At 37.0% G+C, this 26392-nt stretch overlaps 1 protein-coding gene across 1 annotated transcript in view; it reads left to right on the forward strand.

Annotated features, from left to right (window-relative positions):
- Tmtc2 (transmembrane O-mannosyltransferase targeting cadherins 2) overlaps positions 1 to 26392 on the forward strand; it is a 439320-nt gene that overhangs the window by 332889 nt on the left and 80039 nt on the right. The window contains exons 9-10 of the mRNA XM_004650152.2: positions 2181 to 2262; positions 23438 to 23552. Coding sequence (XP_004650209.2) covers positions 2181 to 2262; positions 23438 to 23552 — 197 coding nt within the window. The remainder of the gene's footprint in view (positions 1 to 2180; positions 2263 to 23437; positions 23553 to 26392) is intronic.

The following is a 26392-nucleotide window of genomic DNA, read 5'->3' on the forward strand; positions in this document are numbered from 1 at the left end:
TCCACTACTTATGAAGACATTTTCTCATTGAACTGGAGCTCACTGATTAGGCTGGACTTGCTGGCCTAGGCAATATGGCCCAGCGAGACTCCTGTCTTTCTGTCCTCGGCACTGGGATTATAGACACATGGCAGCACGTCCAGCATTTTACATGGCTACTCATGATTGAACTCAGGTGTTCCTGCTTGTGAGATGAGCACTTTACCCACTGAACTAACCCCCTCCTCCCCCATCCCCCGGTTGATAGTGGCCTCTTTTGTGTGGTACATTCTATGAGTTTGGACAGATTATTACAGTATTATACATAATGTTTCACAGCCCTGAAAGTTTCCTGAATTCCACTTTTGTAGTACAGCAAATTACTGCTAAGAGAGGAAATAATTTTCTGAGTCACATAGATAAGAAAAAAAGCTCGAGAATTGTTCCTATTTAGAATCTCTTTTCCTAGCTCATACAATAGGGTACCTGATTCTTTCCAGTTAATGAATTACATAGGGAACTCAAAGTTGGTAGAATGCTATGTCCATACTAACTTTATGGTAGCCTATGTAGAGGAAATATGGTGCTTTCTTTTCTCCTGTGAGTTTCAAACATAGAGACTATCTCAGGGAATTCTGCAGTTTTAATTATTGGATATTTGATGAGACATGACGTGAAGAGGAGTTATTGAGTACCATGGTATCACTGAATGAAAGAAGAAATGTAGCTGCCTATTATCTGACTATATGGTTGTCACTAGCTGTACAGGTAGCACAGGCTTTGGGCTACTCCCTAGCTATTAGGACAGTGAATGAGAGAATACAGAAACACTATGACTGTTTTCATTATTTTGCTAAAGGAGTGATGGAACAGAAAACTAGAGGTTATGGAGAAATTTGTCGAAGTGGCATGGAATGCAGCATAAGAGGTTAATTATACACATTTAAGTGGAAAATTGATTACCGTAACAGTGGTTTACAAAATATATGTGTAAAAGGAAACAGACATTGCCTGGAGTGTATGTTGTAGTGTATAAACTAGAAGGAACATTCAGATAAGATTTACCATGGACAGTTTCTTCCAGATACCACCCAGTGCCCCATTGCCCATTAGAGTTGGAATAAATCTTCATACTAACAAGCCAGTTAAGAGAGAACTCCAGAAAAGTGCTCCTTTGTGGTTTCTCTTACCTTGGGTCCTCTTTGTTGCTATGGATACAATTGTGAGACAGAAGCAATAATCAGGCAAAGACTACATATTCAAAATTAGGTTGCATTATGTTATTTCATAGAATATAAACTTTTTGAATTCAATTCCCCTATTGTTTGGTTATTTTCTTGTTAGTATGATGTTTGCTTCCAACTAAGGGTAAGAAAGTAACTTAGTTTTGTTCTAAATCTTGGGTTAGCAGAACTTTAGCTTCTCAATGATAATATCAATAAGTTGCTGATGGTAATTCACCAAGGTGTGACTTTGTTTCTTCATATATAAAGTGGGTAATTGCATGTACAAGAGAACATTTGTTGGTGGTGATAGGGTATCTAGAGAAAAGCTAGTGTCACATCATATGGAAGCAATACTTAGGCCATCTGGGCTCCAAAGATACTGAGGGAAAACTCTACAGTATTCTTTCGCTTACCACATTAGTGTTCCTACATTTAATTCTGACTCTATTCAATATTTGGGGTCACTGAGCTGCATTCAAGAGAGCTATGCTCTCTCATCTGTTCACTCCAGGGCTACAGAGCAAAGCAAGTCTTTCCTTGGATTAGAATTAGTATGCCAGTGCTTTTCATCAGCAGTAATGTTTGTGATGTGTGTGAGCTGAAGCACTCTACTTTATATAGAGGAAATTATGGTTACAATAACTTAAGGAGTAAAATCAGATAGCTGTGGAAAAAATTGTTCATTAGAGCAAAGTTGTGTCAAAAGCTAAAAAAAAAAAAAAAAAAATCCACATACTTTTCTTTATTTCTAGGAGATGTCATCATCTTCTCTTCTATTCTTGGTGTTTCCCTGGATCATGACCTCAGTCTTCTCTCAAAGTATTCCCCTTGGTCATCTTCATTTCATTATAAATATAACACTTATTTTTTTCAGTGATGATTACCAGTGAACTTTACTTTGTTTGATATGTGCCCAGGAGGTGAACAATCTGTCAGAATCCATTGCTAAGTCATCCATTTTCTCTGTTTTTCAAGGGTCGTAAGAGTGAGGCTGAAAAGTTCTTCTTGAAGGCCATTGAGCTGGATCCTACCAAAGGAAACTGTTACATGCATTATGGTGAGTGGATTTTTTTTTTTTTTCATCACTCCACATTTTCTGGTAATGCTGATGTGAGACTTAGGTGTTGCTGGTAGAAAACCTTTGAGAGTAGGTGGACTTTCTTGTTGCAGATGTAGTCTGATACTACGTTCTTCCCTTTACATTTCAAGCAGAAAGAGGACTGTGTTATATTTTCCTGTGATAAATTTCATTGGACTTTAATGAGGAAGGCAGTTTTCCAGTTGTTTCTGTCAAGTTCAGCATGGAGGTTAAATGAGATCTCATCAGGAAAGCATCTCGCTTTTTCCCTGATGCCTAGTTTATAATAAAAATATTAGCTTCCTTTTCATTCTAAAAGATAATGTCACCTAACATGCCATCTTGAAGTTTTAGAAGTTTACATTCTGTCCTCCAAGTCTAGCTTTCTGGAAGATATGGATATTCACCAGGCTATAAATGCTGGAGCCTGAAGCCAAGCATGAGCTATAAAGGGTATAAAGGTCACTGTCTCATGCTGTTTAGCCTTGGCCTTAATCAGTCTACAAGGAGCTTACATAACGGCTCTGTCATACTACACTCTGTCATTAGCAGTGAGTCATGTGTTTAGCAAGGCAAAGTATATGGCTGCTTTGGTGTTGGGCAAGATGTGCTTATGTCTACCAGATTTGAAGTTGGAATGGCTCTCAAGGAAGCATTTTCTTCTGCTAGCTCCTTGAATAAAATAATGCTCTCTTTTTTTAAACTCACTACAGGCTTTGATGTGTTCATTATTATCAAGTAGTAAACTTAAAAGTGGATGGAAATTAAATCTTTAGGAAATCAAGCTAATATGCTTATATAATATTAATTCCTCCTCCCAGTTTCCAGCTAGTAAAAATAAATTAGTGACAGCCTGCAATTGTAGAAGAATGGAAATAATAAAATGGAGAGAACACTTAACCAACCACAAGTGCATTTTTAAACATACGTTATTGTGTATATATGTTTACGAACCCTGGGTTGCAATGTTTTATCTTCCCAGCATAATGCAGGATATAATTTCACATAGCACGTTACATAACCACTCCTGACGTTACTTTATAACTGCTGTGTTAGGATAGTACTCAGCAAGTTCAATGGAGCTGAATAGTTTATTTTTATTTTATAGGTTTACTTATATGAAGCATTTTTAAATTAGAGGTTTCTCCTGCATACTTTTGGGTACCCCTATCATGCCTGAAAGTGGTTTCATGATATTCTCCCTGGGTACACATTTGAGGAGGTGCATGTGTTGTTCCTTATCCTCTGCTTAGATTTCCTTTGTTCCAATGTAGTTCTGATTATTGCAACCTTGAAGCTTACTTTGCATCATGTTATTGTGTAGGTATTTTCACAGTGAATGTGTTCAGATGTCATTGTCATTTGAGTGGCAGTAGTTGAAAAATCACCATTGTATTAATTTTAAGAGCTGACTTCCTGTTATTTTGACTTATCCAACTTGGCTTACTTCTTTTTCAAAATTATTTTTATGTTACATCACATTTCTGAATTATTTTTTCTAGTAATTGTGGTAAGTGCTATTTCTTCCATGAGAATTTTGTCTCTTGTTTAACTTATCAGAAAGTTAAAGAATTTTTTTATGTCAATTGCAAGATTGTAATAACTTACATAATTAAATGTGTGTGTAAAAATGTTTGTTTGGGGGGCTGAAGAGATGGCTTAGTGGTCAAGGCATTTGCCTGCAAAGCCAAAGGACAGGACATACATCAGCCAGATGCACAAGATGACACATATGTCTGGAGTTAGCTTGCAGCAACTGGAGGCCCTGGCTTGCCCATTCTCTCTCTCAAATAAATAAAAATAAAATATTTATTAAAAATAATTTTTCTTAGTACTATCAGCAGAATGTTTTTAAAATTTAAGACTATACTTTTTATTAGAAGTATATTTAATTTCTCAGAAAAAATGGATACAGTTTTATATGTTTTTGAAAATACATAACATTGAACATTTTTGTGATTCAAAATCATATATGAAATCAAAATGAGATATCAAAACAGAATAGTGGTGGGTTGAAGAGATGGCTCAACAATTAATGATAGTTGTTTGCAAAGCCCAGATTCAGTTCTTTGGTATCTACATAAAGCTGGATCCACAAACTCATTCTCCCTCTCTCTCTTCCCTCTCTCTTTCTCTCTCTCTCCCTCCCCCCCAGCATAAAATGTAAAGTAGATAAGGCATATATTCTACAAATGGACTGAAAGCCCACTCCACTTACAAAACCACATATTAAAGAGTCTTCGTAGTTTTCATTTGACTCTATTTCAAATATTTATGTTGTAGAACAGTACAATTATTTTTAAGTTAATATAAGTCCTCTATTGTACAAATATGTAAAGTAAAGCCTAGAGAAATAAAGATAATTTGACTCAGGTATTGGTGAGTGAATTACTGCCATTGATTTTTCTTCTACAGTATGAATTCTGTCTTATTTTATAGTATTACTAGACAGGCAGACAAATATTTCCATTAGTAAGGTGTTTGTGTACAGAGATTTGGAATGTTAAATTCATGTCATGGTTTACCTTAAAATTCTTAGAGAAGGGTTTTTCTATTTGTAAAATGTGTCTCCTAGTTATAAGACATTGTTCTCTTTTCAGAAAATGCAGTGTAGTAAATAAACAATGATGTTATCTTAAGAAGGTGATGAGGTAGAAAGTGGAGGCTCCTTGGAAAAAAGTAGCCAAGTCAGCATTTATGTATACGCATGTGATGTTTGAAATCTGTTAGCTAACTATTCTTTTTTAAAATAATTTTTATGTTTTATTTTTATTTGTTTATTTATTTGAGAGAGAGAGAGAAAGAGGCACGGGGGGGGGGGGGGGGAGAAAATGGGCATGCCAGGGCCTCCAGCCACTGCAAACAAACTCCAGATGTAGGTGCCACCTTGTGCATCTTGTTTATGTGGGTCCTGGGGAATCAAACTGAAGTCCTTTGGCTTTGCAGGCAAGTACCTTAATTGTTAAGCCGTCTCTCCAGCCCTGTTAGCTAACTATTCTATTTGAAAAGCTAGGTGAAGCAGCTTATGTTGAGAATAGAAAAAGACATATTATCTGAACATAATGAACCAAACAGGAAAGTGTTAGATGAAGCTGCAGAGGAAGGCTAGGCAAGACCCACAAGCCTTTATAGGTGATGCTAAGGAGTTGTCCTTTCCATAAGGGAGGTGGACCAGACCACATAGAGAAGACAGAATCATAGAAAGGTCAGAATACAACAAGAGAGTGATTGCAGCCTGGCTTGGTGGCTCACGTCTTTAATTCCAGCAATCAGAAGGCAGAGGTAAGAGGACTGCTGTGAGTTTGAGGCCAGCCTGGGATTACATACTGAATTCCAGGTCAACCTGGGATAGAGCAGCACTCTAGCACAAAAGAAAAGAAAGGAAAAGAAAAAAGAAAGGAAAATAAAAGAGAAATGATTGCTATGTTTAAGAGAAAAGATAGTTGTTTCTTGGGTTTGAAAGTTGTTGGGAAAGTAAATATTTATATTCAAATTATGTCTCTCTCTTTTAGAAGATTTTAAATTAAGAATACAGAGGGATCTGTTTCCTATTTCTGAGCATCAATATCATATTGCCATATCCCAGTAATGTTCAATAAATGTTTATTGAGCACAGTTAAGAATGTTCTCCATTCTAGAACTGAGTCTGGGATACAACATTTGCTAAAAGAATGTTCCATTTGAATTTTTATTATTTCTTATCCAAGAATATACATACTATAATTCTCATATCATTTTCTTGCCAACTTGCTGGTTATATATAGTCTTAGGGTGTTTATATCCACAGATTGAATGAATAAAAACACTTCCGCATCTTAAAAATAAATATTTAAATGAAATATGTGTGTTTTGAATCTTTTAAAAAATGCTTTTGCAAATGCCAATGAAAATGCCAGAGTGAGTGAATTTTGTTATGGGGAAATTTGCTCTGTTGAGTGATGATGTGCTATAAGTTTGCTTGCTAATGACACATAAGACTTGGAAAATGCCATTCAGTTGGGACTAGATAGAGGGAATTGTAGGAATTTATACTGGCTTGAATAGTGATTAGAAGATGTTTTAAATTGATATTAGTTCTGTGTATTTTGAAACACTGTTTTTTTGTGTCTGAGAAAAGTAACTGCATTGAGGGTTGCCTTATTTTCCCTCCTCAAGTTTGTTTGCAAGTTTGTGAATTTGGTTCCCAGAGTTAGTGGAATGTTGACCTTTGGGTACCTATGGTCTATGGAGGAGGTACAGAGGCTCTGGAATTTAGATTCCATTTTCTATAAAGCTAAAAGCTTGATATGGGTTTCTAGGAAGGTTTCCAGTATTCAGATTTTATGTTGACTTAAATAAAAAAAAATTAAATAGCCATTCAATTTTTGAGTATCAAATGCTCTCTAGAAAGCAGGTTTCACATGTATATTGTCATGTTTTTATGTTATCAGACTTAAAGTGTATTCCCACATCCATATGGCTCAAATCATGTAGTCTATATTGAATTTAATTCAAGAATCTCAAAGTAAGGATTCAATGTCTTGATGTCTCATGGGCTTGTAGGTCAAAGGATTCTTTATGGCTATATCTGTTCCCAGTGGGAAGTGTCAGCCAGATGAAACAATGTCAGGACAGGAAGTATGAAAAAAAAAAAAAAAAGAAAGAAAGAAAGAAAGATAGAAAGAAAGAAAAAACTACAAAAACCACATAATGAGACAAAGTATAAAGATTGCCTTTGGACACATAGCAGTAAATTTGCCTATTTTTTTGAGTGTCTTAGTGAATATTTGTTCTATGGTACCCACTAATACACATCGTGGCAGATAGAAGGTTTTTTCAATATTAAAGATTAAAACAATAAATGTTTAAAGGGAAATTATGCTAAGTGTCACTAAGAAAAAAGTATGTGGATATTACGCAGTTTTCTCCTATCTACCTCTTAATAAAAAGCAAGGTCTATGGGCCCATTTATTTTAATTACTGATACTTGTGGGATAATGCTATTCATCTCCAAAGGTCTAGCTATATATTGTTGAGTCTTGAACCTCTTCTAGCCCCTAGCTTCATATTTGTCAAGCACCATATTAAATATAGGAACACAGTTAGAGAAAAGACAAATTCTATTAAAGTTGACAAAGCAGTGAGAAAGGTACAAATTTTAAGAATAGTGACTTGATTGTTGTTAGTCATAAGAAGAATAAATAGAGTAATTAAAAGGTGTTGATCCAAGGAATATGAATACAGAAAATGGGTTGGAGGGATAGCTTAACAGTTGTAGCACTTGCCTACAAAGCCAACAGCAGCTGGAAGCCCTGGCATGCCCATTTTCTTTCAGTCTTTCTGCCTTTTTTCTTTCTCTCAAATAAATAAATAAATAAATATTTTAAATACAAACAAAGCCAGAAAAAAATATGCCCAGTAGTTTTCTGTTTATATCATACAGAAGATGAGTCATAGCTGATGAAGATATGCCATGGAAGGCTGGAGAGATGACTTAGCGATTAAGCGCTTGCCTGTGAAGCCTAAGGACCCTGGTTTGAGGCTCGGTTCCCCAGGTCCCACGTTAGCCAGATGCACAAGGGGGTGCACGCATCTGGAATTCGTTTGCAGAGGATGGAAGCCCTGGCACGCCCATTCCCTCTCTCTCCCTCTATCTGTCTTTCTCTCTGTGTCTGTCGCTCTCAAATAAATTAATTAATTAATTAAATTAAAAAAAAGATATGCCATGGAGAACATTAAGACAGAGACAAAATTCATAACAGAAATACCACATACATGAACAAGATAGTTCAAGATTAGAACTAAGACAATAGTGACTCCTTAGAGGAAGGAATGCCCAAATTAGGAGACTAGGGATTGCGAAATGAATACCCACTTGTGATTTTCAAAGTATAGGGTATTTAAAAGTGTAGGATATTAGAAAATTTTCAACATTGCTAAAAGGACAGGGCTGGTTCTAGACATATTTGAAGCTAGGAATCAGTTACTATTATTTTTTTCTCTTATAGATACACACAGTTTAGATCTTTTTAAAAAATATGATTGTATGGATTTTAATTAGTTAGTTCTACTGTCATTGTTAGAATCCTTGTAACATCCATTGTGTTTATCATGCACCCTGAACTTTGCCCTCTACCCTCTGTGTTGTAACCCATCATCTTGTTTGAGCCCATACCTGTGAGGTAGGAATGTATGCCAGTGGCATTTGACTAAGAAAAGGAAATGGCACTTCTTGAATCAGAAAGTTTCACTGTAATTAGTAGGGAAACACCTTGAAAAATCCAACCTTATAATTTTTAAGTTCAGAAAATTCTACTGTTAATTGTGGACCCTGTTTTTGTCTAGGATAATGTATTTACTATTTAAGATTCATTTTTTAAAAGTAAACATGCAAGCCAGGTGTGGTGGCATACACCTTTAATGTCAGCACTCGGTAAGCAGAAGTAGGAGGATTGCCATGAGTTCAAGGTCACCTTGAGACTACATAGTGAGTTCTATGTCAGCCTGAGCCAGAGTGAGACCCTACCTCAAAGAACTGGAAAAAAAAAAAAAAAGGTAAACATGCAAACAACTTGTTAAAAGATTAGGCTTGATCTTTAATCCATGAACATTGAAGGAAGATTCCCATGGTTATTTTTATTGATAGTTAGCACTAGCTAAAAGATGACCATCAAGTTAGATTGATTCTGTTATGTCATTTCAGTTTTACTCATATCAGTAACAGTAAGTTATAAACTTAAATAATGACCAAAATTATGGTAATGCCATAATTAAAAGTGAAATATATTTTGCATGGCTTATTTCAAAATTACATTGTAATCATAATTGTTAGATACTTAATAAGAAAAATGCTATTTTTAAATGACAGTATTTAGAGTTTTCCCTCCAATAATAGCATAGTTCTAGGAAGGATATTTTGGACTTTTATAATGCTTGTTGCAAACTATTTCATTTCTCAACTAAGATATGATTTTTGGATTTTGGGCTTTTGGATTCCCTATTAAAATGCATCTGCAAAATTAGTAAGGTTTAACCTTAATTGTTGTATTTTATGTGAGTTATTTTTCCAAATCCCTTCTAGAACTAAAGCTATCACATGGATAAGATAAAAAGGGGTGCTTTTTTATAATTTAATTTAATTGCAAGGAGAGAAAAAGAAAATGGATGCACCTAGTGCTCTTGCTACTGCATATGCATTCCATATGCATGCAGCTGTTTTGTGTACCTGGTTTTACATATATTCTGGGGAATCAATCACAGGCTGGCAGGCTTTCAAAGCAAGTGCCTTTAACCTCTGAGCCATCTTGCCAGCCCTAGACATTTCTCAGTAGAAAGGAAAAAAAAAATAAAAATAAAAGACAAAGTATAGGGCTTATTTATTTCCAAAAACAAATACAAGTAGAGAACTGATACAGGATTTTGAGTTGTAGGAGGACCCCCATAATTTATGAACCCCAACTACTGGGTTTTGTCCTTCCTTTAATAAAGAATAAAGATGGACTCAAAAAGGTAAATTATGAATTAATTATTAAGTTTAGTTAGGGGGAAGTCACAAGTCATGGGGTTTAGGAAGCATGCTCACCTGTAGAAACACTGTATAGTATATATGGTTCATTTAAGAGAAATCCTGCCACTTCTCTGGTCCCGAAGGTAGCCCAGAGAAGATAAACTACCCCTCATACTTCAGTGAAGCCATAGATAAATCCACAGAGGAACTGGGGAGATGAGCAAGAGTGTTGTTTCTATGCTGTTCCTGATAGACAGTGCCAGAGTGTAGGAAATAGACCCGGAGGATACTCAAGACCTAACAAAGCAGAAATTCAGAGGCTCCTAAGAGTGCATCACTGAAGTAAACCTAAAACTCACCCATCACGGCTCAGAGAATTTTGCAGAAGAGGGGGCAGAAAGACTGTAAGAGCCTTAAGTTGAGACATCATTCCCAGAAGCATTCCCTCCTCCCACAATGCATAAACCACTGCCCCATGGAGAATACCTGCAACCTCACTGAGGAGTGTCCTCATTGGGATGGGGGCGGGGATGAGGGAAAAGAGGGTACCTACATATAATGTATCCACATGAGACATCTTGTTAATAATAATAATAATGATAACCATTAAAAAATAAAAGAAAGAAATTGAGGTCTTTAGAAAAGGCCTGGAACAGAGTTGCAAGCAAATGGAAAGTAGAACTCAGATGTACATGTAGAGAGGCTCAGAAAACACACATAGCATCTGTCACGTGCTTTCCTGAAGAGGGAAAGTATTAAAGCAGGAGAGAAAGTGAGGGTCTTTGGGTAAAACTGGAATAGAGCCATATGCACATGGGCCTGAGGGAAACTGAGGCTTTTAAAGAGAAATTATGGTAAAGGTGTAAGCACATGAACTTGAAAGAAACTGAGGCTTTTAGAGAAATTAGGATAAAGCTGCAAGCACGTGAAAAGCAGAATGTAGGAGTTGTGTAGGGAGACCTAGGAAGAACCTGCATGGCGTCTGCCATGTGTTTTTAGGGGGTTTAAGAGGACGAAGGGTGAGGCTCAATGAGAGGGCAGATATCAAAGTGACAAGTAGATTCAGAGGGTAGGTGAGTGATGAAGAGGGTTACACTACACTGATGGCTACCCTGAGTTTAGAGTAAGCACACAGGTAGCATGTCTAGTGGTAGATTTGGAGATTAGAAAAAGATCATACATCTATTTAAAGTGAGAATTTACTCCAAAGTATAAAGCAGAGGCAAGCAGAAAAGTTTAACTCAAGAAACAATGTAATGCTCTCCCAACAGGGTAGAGGCCAAATTCACCTGCGTTTGGATGTATACAGTAAGAACCTGAGGGATGGAGGGAGGGAGGGAGAGAGAGGGAAGGGGGAAAGACACACACACACACACACACACACACACACACACACACACACACACACACACACACACACACACACACACACACACTCTGAGGGTCACATCCAGCAAGAAGAAGGGGCTGGAAGGCCGCATCCTTTAAAGCATCAGGGTCAGGTATGTAAGGGGAAAACCTGATTGGCTGGTAAATTTGGAGGATAAACCTGAGGGTCAGCACACTCAGGTAGTACAACAGTCTAGGCAATAGGGGGCGCTGTGGATCAGTCTCAATCAGACGTGTTTGCCTAGAGTTTCTGATGTCAAGGCCAGTAAACTGGCACCTACTGGTTCTCCTTGAGCCTTAGTCTCTACCTGAGATTTCCTACAGAAAGCTAGAAAGCTAACTTCTTCCTGTCCTCCTTCAGAAGTACTAAGCTGTCCGAAAATAATTTCCATAAAAACAGCTAACAAAAGATCAACCTATGCAAAACACGGAACACTCTGAAATTACAAAGACACTAGACTATGTAGACCAAAGGGTATCAACAGTGATTTTCCAAAGAGTGAAATTACTACTGGCTTCATAACATAAGTTAATCATGAAAGCAGAGAGGACACTATTTGGAGAAAGAAGGGAGATGGGAGATGGGAGGAGGGTAAAAACAGGATCCTCGAGAGTGGGAGTGCATTACGATGATATGCATGTATGTTAATATTATTCAGTAGCCCTTTGTTTTGTAGGTCAAAAAATTAGAGAAAAATGGTAAACATGCAATTTTATTAGAAATTAAAGGAATTGAAATCTAAATAATAATGAATCATGTTAAGCTTCTCTAGCACTTTTTCTCTTGAGAAAATTCTAAAGGACACATATTAACAGAAAACTGCTTAGTTTTAATGTTAGGTGAAAAATATCAAAACTGTACATGGAATATGATCAGATACTACAGAATAAAAACAAACAAAAATATAAAAGCACCCCAATATTTATGCTTTCTAGACCCTTGCAGCCTTTTGGAAAGGACTCTTACAATCTTAATATTTTCGATTTTAAAATTTCTATATTAAACCATTTATTTTATGCACTTATGTAAAATGTGTAAAAGGCAGCATCTTGATTATATTCTTCTAATAGTACATAGAAATGATAGCAGGAAAATTATTATAGTAACCAAAACTGAATTAAATACAATATTAGTAATCAATATGTATTATAATTCCTAAAATACAATAAATATATAAATATTTACTGAGTACTTTTGTTTCCTGAAAAATTGACATATGGTATTTTATTGAACTAAAAAAATGCCAGTTTTACAGAATACTGTAAAATACTGGCTGTGTTCATTCAGTAGAAGCAGTAATGGAAGTCACAGCCTGCAGTGAAATTGAAGAAGAGATAGGAAAAAACTAGTTTCCTTTAGGCAACTTCAGCTAGGAATTGAAGCCCAGAGAGAACCAGAAGATGGCACTCTACATGCCAACCCTCCTTGGAACCAGTGGAACTTCTGGCAGGAAGGGAACGCCTGATCTGATTAAGACTCATCTGCAAGACTCATTTATAACCAGCTACAGCATCCCTGCTGCCACAGCCCAGGACACTGAGTAGGTGGATTGGCTCTGGGGTTTGCCTCCAAATCTGCAAACCAACCAGTTCTTTTTCTTACATACCTGAATCTGAGGAAAAAGTATATTTTCTATACTATAAAGGCTGTGCCCTTTTTCCTGTCTCTCTGTTTTTCTTTTCCTGTCCTCCCTCTGGCCACAGTGATAGTACTTTGGGGGGGGGGGGGCTGGCGGGGAGTCCCGGGTAACTTTTCTGCTTGACTCTGATTTATATCTTGGGGTAATTTACCACTCTAATTACTTTCTACTTTCCATGGGGTTATGCTCTGCTCTAGCCTTCTTCCTAGATCCTAATTTCCCTTAAATAAACCCTATAATTTGTCATTTCTCCCTAAATAAATTTAATAATTCATAATTTATCCTTCTTGAGTTTATTTTTATCAATTGTTTGTTAAAAATAGATCAGCACCCAAAATTGGGTTTCATAAACTTAAGTGCCCAATCTTGAACCCCAAAATCCTTCATCAAAATGATTACCCAAAGTCCAGTGCTAGTTGGTAGTGGTTACACTATTACCAGGGCTATGATGCCATACTGTACATCATCATCTTTCAGGTGACCATGTGGAATGCTAGTAAGGCTAAGCTAAGAGTGTAAGATGACATTTGAAGATGACATGAGCACCAGATCTTATCCTAGTTCTGCTAGAAGGGTGGAAGCATGCTATAAACTGATTTAAAAGGTGCTTCACAAATCTTTTCAGCAGTAACATTATGCCAGTTTTACAGATGTCAGGTTTGAGGTACAAAGAATTTAGACAACACATTGAAAGCACTGTGTTTCAGTTGGCAGAAGTTTAGCTCAGTGTGACTCGAGTAGTCCACACTATGTTGGAGGTTTTCGTTGTGTGCTTCAAGATAATCTTGTTATTGTATACAGGCTACATGGATCTCAAATGGTGACAAGGCCTCAGAATGCTGAGTTTGTGAGAAATCATAGAGAAACTCTCATCACTGGCCTTTTGAGGGCTCCAGGGAGAGAACATCTTATGGTCATCAGGGAGCCCAACAGGAACAGTGAGGAGAAGAGCACATGGAAGAGACAGTGAGAAGATAAAAAGCAGGTGCCAGGTCTTGCCTGACACAGGTTTACTTACACTGTGTCCTCTAGATTTTTTAACATGAGTATATCATATTCATAAAGAAAGATGTATTCTAATAAGATATTTAAAAATCTAGCTGGGTCTGGTAGCACGCCTTTAATCCCAGCACTCAGGAGGCAGAGGTAGGAGGATCGCCATGAGTTTGAGGCTGCCCTGAACCTACAGAGTGAATTTCAAGTCAGCCTAAGCTAGAATGAGACCCTACCTTAAAAAAAAAGATATTTCTATGATGAATTCCTCAGTATATATTTAATATACATATATATCAAATACAATTATCTATAAAAAAAATTTACTGAATACTTGTGTTTCCTGAGAGATGTTCTTATTCTCTAATACAGTAAAATTACCCCTTTTTAAAAAATGACCAAACTGTGGCTCAAAAACCAAAGAATCCTGACATTAACTATAATGTGCCTAATCAAAGGGCTCATTCCTGAGACAGTGACTCTCATAGGAAATTGTTCTACAAGAACAAGTTCAGAAGCTAGACTAGATTTCCATTCCCTGTGCACTTGCTTTTTCTCATCTTTGCTTCCATTCCTTCCCATGGGGAGAGGTGGAAATCCTTTGTGTCTTAAGTTATTTAAGCTCTTTACAAGTTCAGGCTTGGCTGAGAAAAGGGCACATTTAAGTACTATGTACATATATTCTTTTGAAACTGTCTTGTATGGGATTTAAGAGTCACAAAAGCGAGATAAGCTTTGGATTAGGGAGAAAAGAGTGTGGTGTATTTGGGGCAGTGAATGGAGGATTTGGATCCTGTAAGGATGATCTTTGGAGCTTGCTCCAGCTTTTGCTAGACCCAGAGATGAATGCTACCGACTAAGTTTGTGAGGATTCACTTACAGTTTTGTAAAGTTATTAGCCTATGACATATACTGAATAAGCCATAGCAATGGATATTTGTTATTTTTATATTATAAAAACTATACATTTCTGAAAAGTGAGTTATATAGGAAAAATATGAACAAGGTATATAAATAATTGGCACAAATAATGGGAAGAAGAATAGTAAAAATGAATTAAGCAGAAAGCTAGGTATAGTGGAATACACCTGTAATTCCAGTACTCAAGAGGCAGAGGTAGGACAGTTGTAAGTTCTGGGCAAGCCTTTTGTGCACAAGCTGACCCTGTCTATTAGTTAATACATGTGTGCATACATAAGTACATACATACATACATATATACTTACATACACCCACACATGGAAATATTCACCCATCACCATACAGGCAAAAGAGAGAAACGTTATAACTGTTTATAGGAAGAATGAGCATTATAAGTGTGGTACTTTGAATGGATGTCCCCAGCAAATTCAGGAGCTTTATTCAAGTTTATAACTTGGTGTCACTATGGGTGGAACCTAGGGTCCAGCTTTAGGTTGTGGGGCAATCCTGAATTCCTGCCTGGTATGCAGGGCAGTCTAAACTCTGCCTGGATTTCCTGGAGTGTGCTTGCTTGTTCTGGTGGTGGCTTCTTTTCTCTGTGTACATGGATCTGGTAATGTGGGCAAACTTCTTTCACCATTATGGAACTTCCCCTGCATCTACAAGCTTCATATATATTCCCTTCCTTCATAACTATGCATAGTTTGGAAGTTCATCCCAGCCATGTGAAGCTGACCACAACAATAAATAACATTATAAATAATAGAGTAAACATTTTATTGAGCACCTTAAGAACTGTTTAAGGTAAGTAACGAATTGTATTCATTACCTTAAACTTATATTCACTTAACCGGGTCAATCATGTCGGCTTCTCTGTCACTCCACATTGCAACATGACTGATCTTGGGTAATTCCATACTGTCAGTAAAGTTTGTGTCTTGGGGCGATTAAATGGGAATGAGCACATGCATGGAACTATTTTTCTAGTTGATTTAAATTTCATGATTGAATGCCCTTTGAGGATCTCCTTTTCAGTATTTTTTTCTGCTTTCTACTTAATTAAAACAATTGTTCTCAAAGATTGGGTATCCTGCCATAACTAGTCTATGTGTGTTACAGCTGAAATGGATGCTTCAAGAGAGCACAAGGAGGTTGCAAGGGAGCACCATGAGATGACTTAAGGTCTTCCTCAGAAGCGGTCACCCTGTGCTCATGAGAGCCTCTTCTCTCTACTGCCCTTCCCAAGTCAATTCCCGGGTCTCAGGGGAGTCCCGCCTTCTGTAGTCACCATAGCATGTGTTTTTTAATTCTTTTGGCCTCGTTTTGTTCTTTCCATTCCCCTAGTGTAATACACAATATACTTTTGCAAAATGAGGCAACCCACCTTTGTCATCCATCATTTAAGTTGCTTCTTTTATACAGTGGTGGATTCCCCCTTCATCTTCAGAAAAAAAAACATTGCAGATTACTTAAAAAGCTCACCTTGGACTTACTTTCCTTTTGAGGTAAAGTTGCTTCCTACTGAATGTGTGATTTATTTAAACACATAATGGGATTGTCCTACTTTCCTTTGTTGCCCCTCTTCTCATCTATCTTCTCCTCTCCCTGATGTTGTCTCAACTCCCCTCACCCTCCTCTTTGCTTCTCACTGTACAGCTCGAATTCTCACTCCCCATTGGACAATCGTTATAACAACACAACTAGCTTCTGACATGTCATAATGCTTTTGAAAAGTGTCAAGGGAAGATTTAATTCAGCTCCATGTTCTCACCCACTGACCTCTTTTCCAGTTGAGCTCAGGGTCTTGGCTTGCTGATTCTGTAATCTTCACACTCGACTCCTTCCTTGTTACCAATCCAGTGTGAGACACATTTCTGGCCTCATGTTCACTTAAGGGCAACCTAGAGCCTTGCCTTCTCACAATAAGTAATGTAGATTGATCCCTTGGGTGTCTTTTCTTGTTGCCCACTTGTTTACCTGGACAGTGGCTATGGCACATTTATCACATTAGACCTGTCTTATGAAAACAGAGCTCTTTTTTTTTAACTCATACTGCCAAGGCATAAAATCACAAAACACAACTAGTAAAAAGAAAGAAAGAAAGATTAGTTGTAAAGAGTGACCAAGTCTAAAATGTCATGGTGACTCAGGGCTCAGAAGATACTCCACCAGTCACCATTTAGAGATGCGAAAGAATTTAATCCTCCCAGGAATAGTCCAAGTGCTCTCTCAGACATCCCTGCTGCAGCATCTCCTTTGCACAGCTAGTCTCAGTCCTGAGCACTGTGTTCTCATCAGCCCTCTTTCAGCAGAAATGCATTTCTCTTCTTCCCTGATGGAAACACCTATAGGAGACTTCCTTGCCTCTGTTCCCTTTATCCACAACCCCCCCTTCTTGGTGGTACTAGATGCCAGCAAAAGGAGCCAGCCCGAGTATTTCTTCAGGGTCTTTCCCCCTGCTCCAATCAATTCTTTAACAAAGTGCCCAAGTACATATGGTTGCCTTTAAAATGCTACTGCTATTCTGTCTGAATAACACTTTATTTCTCTTTGTGAAATTCAGTTAATACAATTGGCTGTGCCCTCCATTCTTTGTCCATTCCATTCACAAAATAAGTTGAACCAAACCAAACATCGCCTCCATCCAGAACTGATGGATTTAGCCTGTACCATTTCCCTCCCTCCCCATTCTGTTTTCACCCATGTTAAACTATCTCCATAGTTTCACTCATCTAATGGAGGAGAACTGTTTTGAGAGGAAGCATTGCATTTGCTCTCATACCACCACCCTTCTCCAGAAGTACCATCCTTATAGGTACAGTAGCTGCAATGTAAACTTCTTGGACACATTTACCCATAGAACAGAAGAAACTCTGTCATTTTGTTTATTTCCTTTTCTGTTTTCTGGCTACTAAATTCACTCCAAAGTACAAAGAAATATAGTAGACAATAGGCAAAGTATATACATCAAATATTTTGCATTTAAGACATCTTTGAAGGGATAGCTGAGTCTGGTCAGTTTGTTATATTCCAGGGGAAGTTCAGAGATCAAGAACCAGGGACTTGATGATGCTTAATCCTTGGCAACATCATTCACAGTTACCTCACTATTGACTGTGCAGGGCCCAGCATCTGTGAACAGTATATGATAGTCTACCTGAAGTACTGTCAACCTTCTGACTTGCTCTTCCAGATAAATAAGTACCTATCAAGGGATATCCCTTGGTAATTTAGTACTATCACTGAAAATGCCTTTGTTAAATATCCTGTTTGCAGGGAGGTAAGAGGGTAAGCCATGACTTATTGAGGGGAGGACCTTTCAGGTGGAGGCAGTGGCATATGGAAGGATCTGAAGCCACAATCTTTCTTCCTTTGATGTGTTAAATGAACAGTAAGGCAGGATGACCATACAGGTCAATTTAAGGATCTTGGATCAGCTATTGAACGATGCAAATGTACCACCATTTTAATAAGATTAATCACAGTGTTGTTTGAAGAATCTCCTAGAGGGTTGTAGAGATGTGAGGGCTACATAATAGGCTAATGCTGCAATGCACGGCAGGGTGGTTCTTGCCACAGGGCCATATTGATAGGAGTTGGATCATGCTGGCTATATTTCAGTGATCATATGTCTTGAGGGAACTATTTTAATGTAAATGATGTGTTTAAGTTTAGTAAATAAAATTTTTATTTCCCTTTGAACATTTTTAAAGCTATGTATAAATGAGGTTTCCTAAATAGAATTATATCATCATGACACTTATTACACATTGTTTCTCATCTTTAATTTAGCTGCATTGATCCTAAAAGTGATTTTTTTTCCAAAGTATTTTAGGAAAAAATGCCAGTTCTAATTAATTTAAGGGATTTAAATGTGGAATTTTTACAAAGCAGTATTTGAGCCTGCAGCTCAAGGCCAGCTTTCATTTTGACCGATTTCTACTTCACACGCAGAGCTTTTTAAATCTAGGAATTAATGAAGGATTGATCTTCATAAGCTCATCATATTGAAATTTTCTAACAAATCCAGCAAGTCGTTGAAATGGTTCAGTGAGTAAGAGAAAAGTACTGAGAAGAAATGATATAACTCTGCTGAAACAGTTGAATCCCATGAAATCAATTGCTAGTTCCATCTTCCCAGTTTAGTCTGTGGGAAGACTTAAGTTCTTTGTGTCTGAGTCTGTAGAGAATGCCTTCTCTTTTTGATAATATCCTGTTTTATTTTTTTCCTAATCAATGACTTTTTCTTTATAATTTCTCAACTTGTTTTTTCATTTCTTTTCTTTTCCTCCCTTTGATTTGAGACAATGAAGTAAAATGAAGATAATTAACTTTGGTAAGACAAATTACAAACCAAAGAAGTAAAAGAGTGGTAGTAAGAATCTACACACAAGAATAAAGTATATTTTACTTGTTTTTTCATGATTTATGTGCAATTCTACTCAATTATCAAGCACAAAGAATGTTTGTCTACTAAATTTGAAAAAGAAGTGATTTCTCAGAAATCTGTGCATGCATGTGAATGTTAATGCTCAGAAAATTTTCTCATTCATATGTATACATTTTTCTATCTTCACATATATATGGAAGCCAATCATTATGTCCATAATATAAGGATGATTGCCAGATGGAGTTAATTATCAGCAGCACTCAGGCTAACTGGTGGCTATCCTATGAATAATCAGCAGCCATCGGGTGGTGAAAAACAGTATTTTATTGTTTGACTGATTCTCACAATGTGGACATGCAGCATTGTTCAAATGCAGGTTTGAGGCTCTATCCCAGACTCACATATGTGAAACTCGGGAAAAGACTCTAGTGCTTCTGTTGTGAACTAATCTAGGGATCAGTGGGAACACAAACTCTTTATTCCAAGTGGATGGAATCACTGAAATACTCTACTTCCTCATAGAATTAGCACTACTTGCTACTTCCAAACACTTGACAAGAAGCAACATGAGAAAGGAAAGGGTTTACTCTGGCTTTCAGATTTGAGGGAAAATGTTCCATCATGACAGGGCAGGCATGGTAGCAAGAACAAAGCTGGTCACATTGAATCCAGAGTCAGGAAGAGTGAATGAACAGGTAGTGGGACAGGTTATAAAACCTCAAGGCCTGCCACCAGTGGTCAAGCAAAACTCCACTCCTAAAGGTTCCCTAATCTTCCCATCTTCCCACACATTGCCATCAGCTATGGACCAGGAATCTAAACACATGGGTCTATGAGAAACATTTTACATTCAAAACATAATACTCATTTTGTTTTTTCTCTTTTTCTTTAGAGTCCTAGTACTATCTTGTAGTATTAACCTCCTTTGAGCTCCACTCTTCTTTTCGACTCACAAATGTTAGGATATGTCTCAGTCTTGGTGTACTCAAGTACGGTTCTTTAGTAAAGAGATCTCATGCCTCTCTTGTAAATGTCAATTAATGTCTATGATTTATTGCCAGCTTCCTTTCTTTCTTTTGGTTTATCAAGGTAGGGTCTCACTCTAGCCCAAGCTGGCCTGGAATTCACTTTGTAGTCTCAGGATGGCCTTGAATTCACAGCAATCCTCCTACCTTTGTCTCCCAAGTACTGGAATGGAAAGTGTGCATCAGCATGCCTGGCCCTATTGTTTTACTGAAATAATTCCACTCCTAATAGTAACGAAGACAAGAGGCTACTACAGGGGTGGCCATATGGGGACAATTCTATTTTACACCTTTACTCTAAAATAATTCATATCATTCCCTTCTATTTTTTTATAAGTGCTCTTGTTTTGATGATAAATTATATTACAATGAAAATAAATTGAGCTATTTTAACACTGTGGGAAATTTGTCAAAGGAATAAACTTAATTGTAGACAGTAGCCAGGATAGAATTGGCTACTGCAGAGAGAGAGCCTTAGAAATCAACCATGCTTAGAGGGCGAATGTTCCAAAGTAAGAGGTTGGGAGCCGTGCGTGGTGGAGCATGCCTTTAATCCCAGCACTCGGGAGGCAGAGGTAGGAGGATCACCGAGAGTTCGAAGCCACCCTGAGAATACATAGTGAATTCCAGGTCAGCCTGAGATAGAGTGAGACCCTACCTTAGAAAACCAAAAAAAGGGCTGGAGCGATGGCTTAGCGGTTAAGCGCTTGCCTGTGAAGCCTAAGGACCCCGGTTCGAGGCTCGGTTCCCCAGGTCCCACGTTAGCCAGATGCACAAGGGGGCGCACGCATCTGGAGTTCGTTTGCAGAGGCTGGAAGCCCTGGCACGCCCATTCTCCCTCTCTCCCTCTATCTGTCTTTCTCTCTGTGTCTTTCGCTCTCAAATAAATAAATAATTAAATAAATAATTTAAAAAAAAAAGTAAGAGGTTGGAAGCCATAGACGATACTCCGGGCAGCATAAGCACACAGGGGAGCTTTTATCCTCAGTCTAGTGGGGGCAACGATAACTGAGTTTTGAGGTAAATGATACAGAAGGGGTAACTAGAATTTGGTATTATCCATCGTCTTTGGTTCCTCATTTGGAAGGAACCAGTTACATCATTGTTTTCCTATTTGTGTTGGCTCTGTGTACTTAAAAATGTTTAATACTCTACTGTCCATCCATTCTGGGCTATCTTCCATAAATACAGTCTTTGTTATCACCTAGGGACTAAGGATTTACTTTCACTTTTGGTTTAGATATTCAAAATTAATTTAAAAACCCGAGTTTCATATTTCATAATATTTGATGTCTTTACATGATCAGAATATTAATAAATACTGGAGTATTGAGATAAAAAGGCATGTCAAGAAAAGAATGGGCAGAATTATACCAATACATAGCTAAATGTTATATTAATTTTGAATACTAATATGAACTCTGCTAATATAAAATGTTCAGATGGGCATTTTAATTATAGCTATTCGTAATATTACAATTAATGCATTTGCAGTGGGCTATGGACACTGAGCAGTTTACAAAGGATATACTGTATGACAAAGGCAACTTAAAGCATAGATTATTATTAAATTACAATAAGATTTTCTATTTGATTTTCCAAAATCCTGTGTTATTTCCTCTCTTTTGTTGTGTGTTAACAATGTGTTTGGCAATGGAGATGCTTCAAAGCCTTTCCCCCAGGCATGGCTTGTAAACTAACCCCTTGTGTCATTGAATATCATTGTTCATTGAATATCCTACAGATGATGCACATGTGTCCCTCTTTGTTTCTCTATGGACACAAGATCTATGTCCTTTCTTCTTTCTCCCTCTTTTTCCACCAGAGTTGAGATATCTCCTTTTCCTCTCTCCAGTCTAGAGTAGTGAATGTTAAGAAAATAACATTCATTATGCAATTAATTGTTTCATCTTCCCTAACTATTAATATATACTATATTTCACAGTTAATAATGTCTGCCTGGAAAGAAAAAGAGCAGTTAATAATTTCCTACATTGTTCTTTCTTTAAATACCATATAGATAATTAATATACTCATTAATGCATTTTAATTAGTTAAATAATGCTTTGGTGACAGTTAACAATGTTTTAATTTTTTAACATTCTAATTAGCATAATAAAATGATGGAAAGATTTAGTTTGGAGGCCTTTATAAAGACATAAATGACAAAATATAATTTTAATTATGCAGAGACCATTTAATTTTTTTCATATCTTCTTAAATCATGTTCTTCAAACTGCTTCTCATCTTTATCTCTGTAGAGTTAATTTTTACAGGAAACTATGAGGAATATGTTTTTCTGTTTATAAACTCTTAGAACCATTTCCTTCCCTCATGATTTTCTCACCCAAGTATCATTTTAGCTTAAGAAGGTGCATAAGGCTGAAAATAGAAGAAAGTGATATGAAACTTTTTATAGACATAAGTAAGGTCTCTCCAAACAAAGTGTTTTTTCACTTACCATTAAAAAGTAGGTGCTATGATTCTATTTTTCTTTTTTTTTCCTTTTCTTTTCCCATTCTCTTGAGACAAAGTCTCACCCTATAGCCTGAACTAGCCTCAAAATTGCAATCCTCCTGTCTCCTAACCTTACATACTGAGAATACAGGTGTGTGCCACCACAGTTAGCAGCTTATCTTTACTCAACATGTTTTTACTAATGGAACTAAAAATATTAAATCAAGCTGCAATAATTATTTATTATAAATATTTAAAACATATTTTTCTTTTATTTTAAGAGCAATCACTTTGTGTTAAAAATATAGTTGGAAATAATAATTAAGCAATAATTAATGGTGTGTTCCCACAGAGCATTTATTACTTTTAAGTTTTTTCTGATTCTATGTGTAGCTCATAATATTTAAGAAATTTTTATAATTATCTTTTTGTGTGAAAATCTTGATCTTCACTGCAAAGGAACTCCAAACACTTGCACCAACTTGTGCACCTGGCTTTACATGAATACTGGAGAATTAACCTCAGGTCCTTAGGCTTTGCAGGCAAATGCCTAAACCACAGAGCCATCTCTCCAGCCCTGTAATATATCTTTTAATGTGTTCATTTTATTGTTGCTTGAATTGACAGGAGGATTCCTTTGTAAGAATAACATTCTTTCCCCATACTAAATAGGATTTTTGTGATATCCTACAATTAAGAGAAAGTCATATAAAATATGACTAAATATTGAGCCTGGCATTAAATCTTGAGTTTCAAATTACCTTTGGCATAGTACTTTTCTGTAAATGTCGCTTTGTTTTTTGTCAGGTAGCTAACATTCTCTGCGCTGAAGCTCATTTGCTTTATTTTGCAGGTCAGTTTCTTCTAGAAGAAGCCCGCCTCCTAGAAGCAGCCGAGATGGCTAAAAAAGCAGCTGAGCTAGACAGTACAGAGTTTGATGTGGTCTTCAATGCTGCACACATGCTCAGGTTAGTGTGTGCTACTGTATCTTAAAAGACTATTGCACTGGCTTACAGAAAGCAATTAATTATACTAATGTCCCTATTGTACCACTATATCCTACATTGTTAAAATGAATCATACTGCATAACTGGGTAAAATTAGTCAGAACTATTTCATTCATTAACGTCTACGAGCCCACTGTGCAGGGAAAATGAGCTCTCAGAGCCCTGAAAATTATTGAGATGTCCCAAACCACCTCTTTACCTTCCATCCAAATATTACTGCTAGAGGAAAATTGCAAAAATAAATTTAATTGCTGTCTAATTAAATATCTGCAAAACAAAACCTTTATGTCAGTTAGTGAATACATTTCCATATTTGTACATTTTATAGTAACTTTTTGTATGTGTATAGTGTATGTGTATGTGTGTATTCATACTTGTGTATGTAAATGAACATATGTATGCATAGAAAGCATGAGTTTGTGTTTGCAGAGGTCTGAGGTTCATTTCAAATGTCTTCCTTACTTGATCTTTACCTTGCTTTTAAATGTTTATTATTTATTATTAATTATTAACAACATATTTTTATGACTACATCATGTGTTGGTAGCCCTTTTTCCCTCATCCCTGCCCCCATTCTGTTGGGGATGTTCCTCAGTGGGGTTGCAGGATTCCCTATGGGGTTGTGGTTTATGCATTGAGGGAGCAGCAGTCACTTATTTTTTGGGAAGAGGGGATACCTCTGGGCATGATGTCTCAACCTGCAGCTCTTACAATCTTTCTGTCCCCTCTTATGCAAAATTCCCTGAGTCGTGGGAGGTGAGTTTTAAGTCTGCTTCAGTGATGAGCTCTTAGGAGCCTCTGGGTCTCTGCTTTGGTAGGTGCTGAGTATCCTCAGGGTCTGTCTCCTTCACCCTGGTGCTGATTATCAGGTTTAGCATGGAAGCTGCACTCATGCTAGTCTCCCTAATTCCTCTGTGGGTTCAGCTGTGGCTCGGCTGAAGTGCGAGTTTGATTCTTGCTTTTTGAGATGTAATTTCTCTCTAAACCTGGAACTAGGCTAGAATAGCTGGCCGGCACATACAGGAATTCTGGGATTACAGATGCACACTGCCAGTCCTGGGTTTTACATGGGTGCAGGGATCTAACATAGGAACATATAGCAGTACATACCCACATGGCAAACAGTTTGCCATTAAGTGGTTGTCTCATCCCTTAATAATTTTCATTGAAAACAACATGTGGATTCCTCTTTGTGTTTGATAGTAAAAAGAGTTACCAATTACCAATATACAAAAAACCTATGAAATACTCTAAATGGCCTTGTAATCAGAACTAATAATATCTCAAGAAAATGTTTTTGACAATAAATGCTTATACTTTCAAAAAGGTTACTTCAAAAGCTAATCATGATAGCAGAGAATAAAACGTCAACTCAACTCTTTTCATTGTATATATCAAAAGAGAATCAGTGTCTGTAAGTGAAGCTTTAGGTTAAAGGAGGATGTTTAAGAGAAACTCAGTGATTCATATAGTTGCTAAAGGTGGTTAGCTGTTTGTGAGTGTGCATTCCTCCTTTCCTATACTATCACCTCAGTATCACTCTATTAAATTCCACCTAAGTGCTTCATTAAGTGATACCCACACTGGGGTCTCTGTGTTTGGAATCTAGCAGTAGACTTGTATGTCGACTATTCTTACAAGGGAAGAAAAATGACAGAGTAGGTTCACATTCAGACAATGTTAAACAAAGGCTTTGGGGCTGAGGTAAAGTTCACAGTAGAATGTATACCCAAACCATTCTTGGCACAAATAAACACTTATATGTAAAAAATAAGGACTTCTGAAAAAAAAGCAAGATGAACTATTTGTTTTTAATTTTTGCATTGAAATCCTTTTAATCTCACATGTATTCATAAGAGCTAATGCAGAATAATCTCCTGTACCATGTATCAATTTTTCCTAATGGTAATATCTTAAAAAGAAACCTTGTCATGGTCAGCATGTTGACCTTAATGATAATCCATAATTTTTATTTCCCCAGATTTACTTGTAACTTATGTGTTTGTCCATATTTAGTGCTTTGTAATTTTATAACAAGTAGGTTTGTTTGTCCATCACAGTACTCATAACATAGCATAGTTGCTTCTTGTCTGTTTCTAACCATTTGTGCCACCAACACTGTCCTTCAGTGACCAACATTTAAAGCAAATTCTGTAGAATATTAGGAGTTTACCAAGGAAGATTATTATTAGAATTATGTCTTAGTGACCTCTACTTGGGTTTTTATCAGTTTGAAATAAGAACTCTAAAGTCTGTCTGAAGGGGAAAATATACAGGATGGGATTTCCATTGAATGCCTTCACTTTGCATTAATAGTTACCAGTTTTAATACAGGTCTTTTATGATGAACCCAGGAAAGGTGACATCTATGACTAGGAATGTAGCTTAGCTGGTAGGGTACTTGCGTACCATACACAGAGCCCTCAGTTGGATCCCCAGCACTACATAAAACCTGACATGGAGGTACAAATCTGTAATCCCAGCATGGGCAAGGGAGAGGCAGGATGATCAGAATTGCAAGGTCATCCTCAGCTACATAGCAAGGTCAAGGGTAGGCGGCTGGCTGGGATACATGAGACTCTATGTTGAAAGAGAGTGTGAGAGAGAGAGGGAGGGGTGGGGGGGAGAGAGAAAAAAAGAATGAAAGAAAGGGAAGAATGAAGGGCAAAAGAAAGAGAAAAAAGTAATAACTTACGTGTACAAATAGGAACCAAGAATCAGTTGACACTAGGTATTTATAAACTATAGCCAATCTAAAGAATTTTCCATACAAGAATGACTTAAAAAATCATTTATGATTT

The sequence above is a fragment of the Jaculus jaculus genome, chromosome 6 (assembly GCF_020740685.1).
Source record: "Jaculus jaculus isolate mJacJac1 chromosome 6, mJacJac1.mat.Y.cur, whole genome shotgun sequence".
Lineage (NCBI taxonomy): Eukaryota > Metazoa > Chordata > Mammalia > Rodentia > Dipodidae > Jaculus > Jaculus jaculus.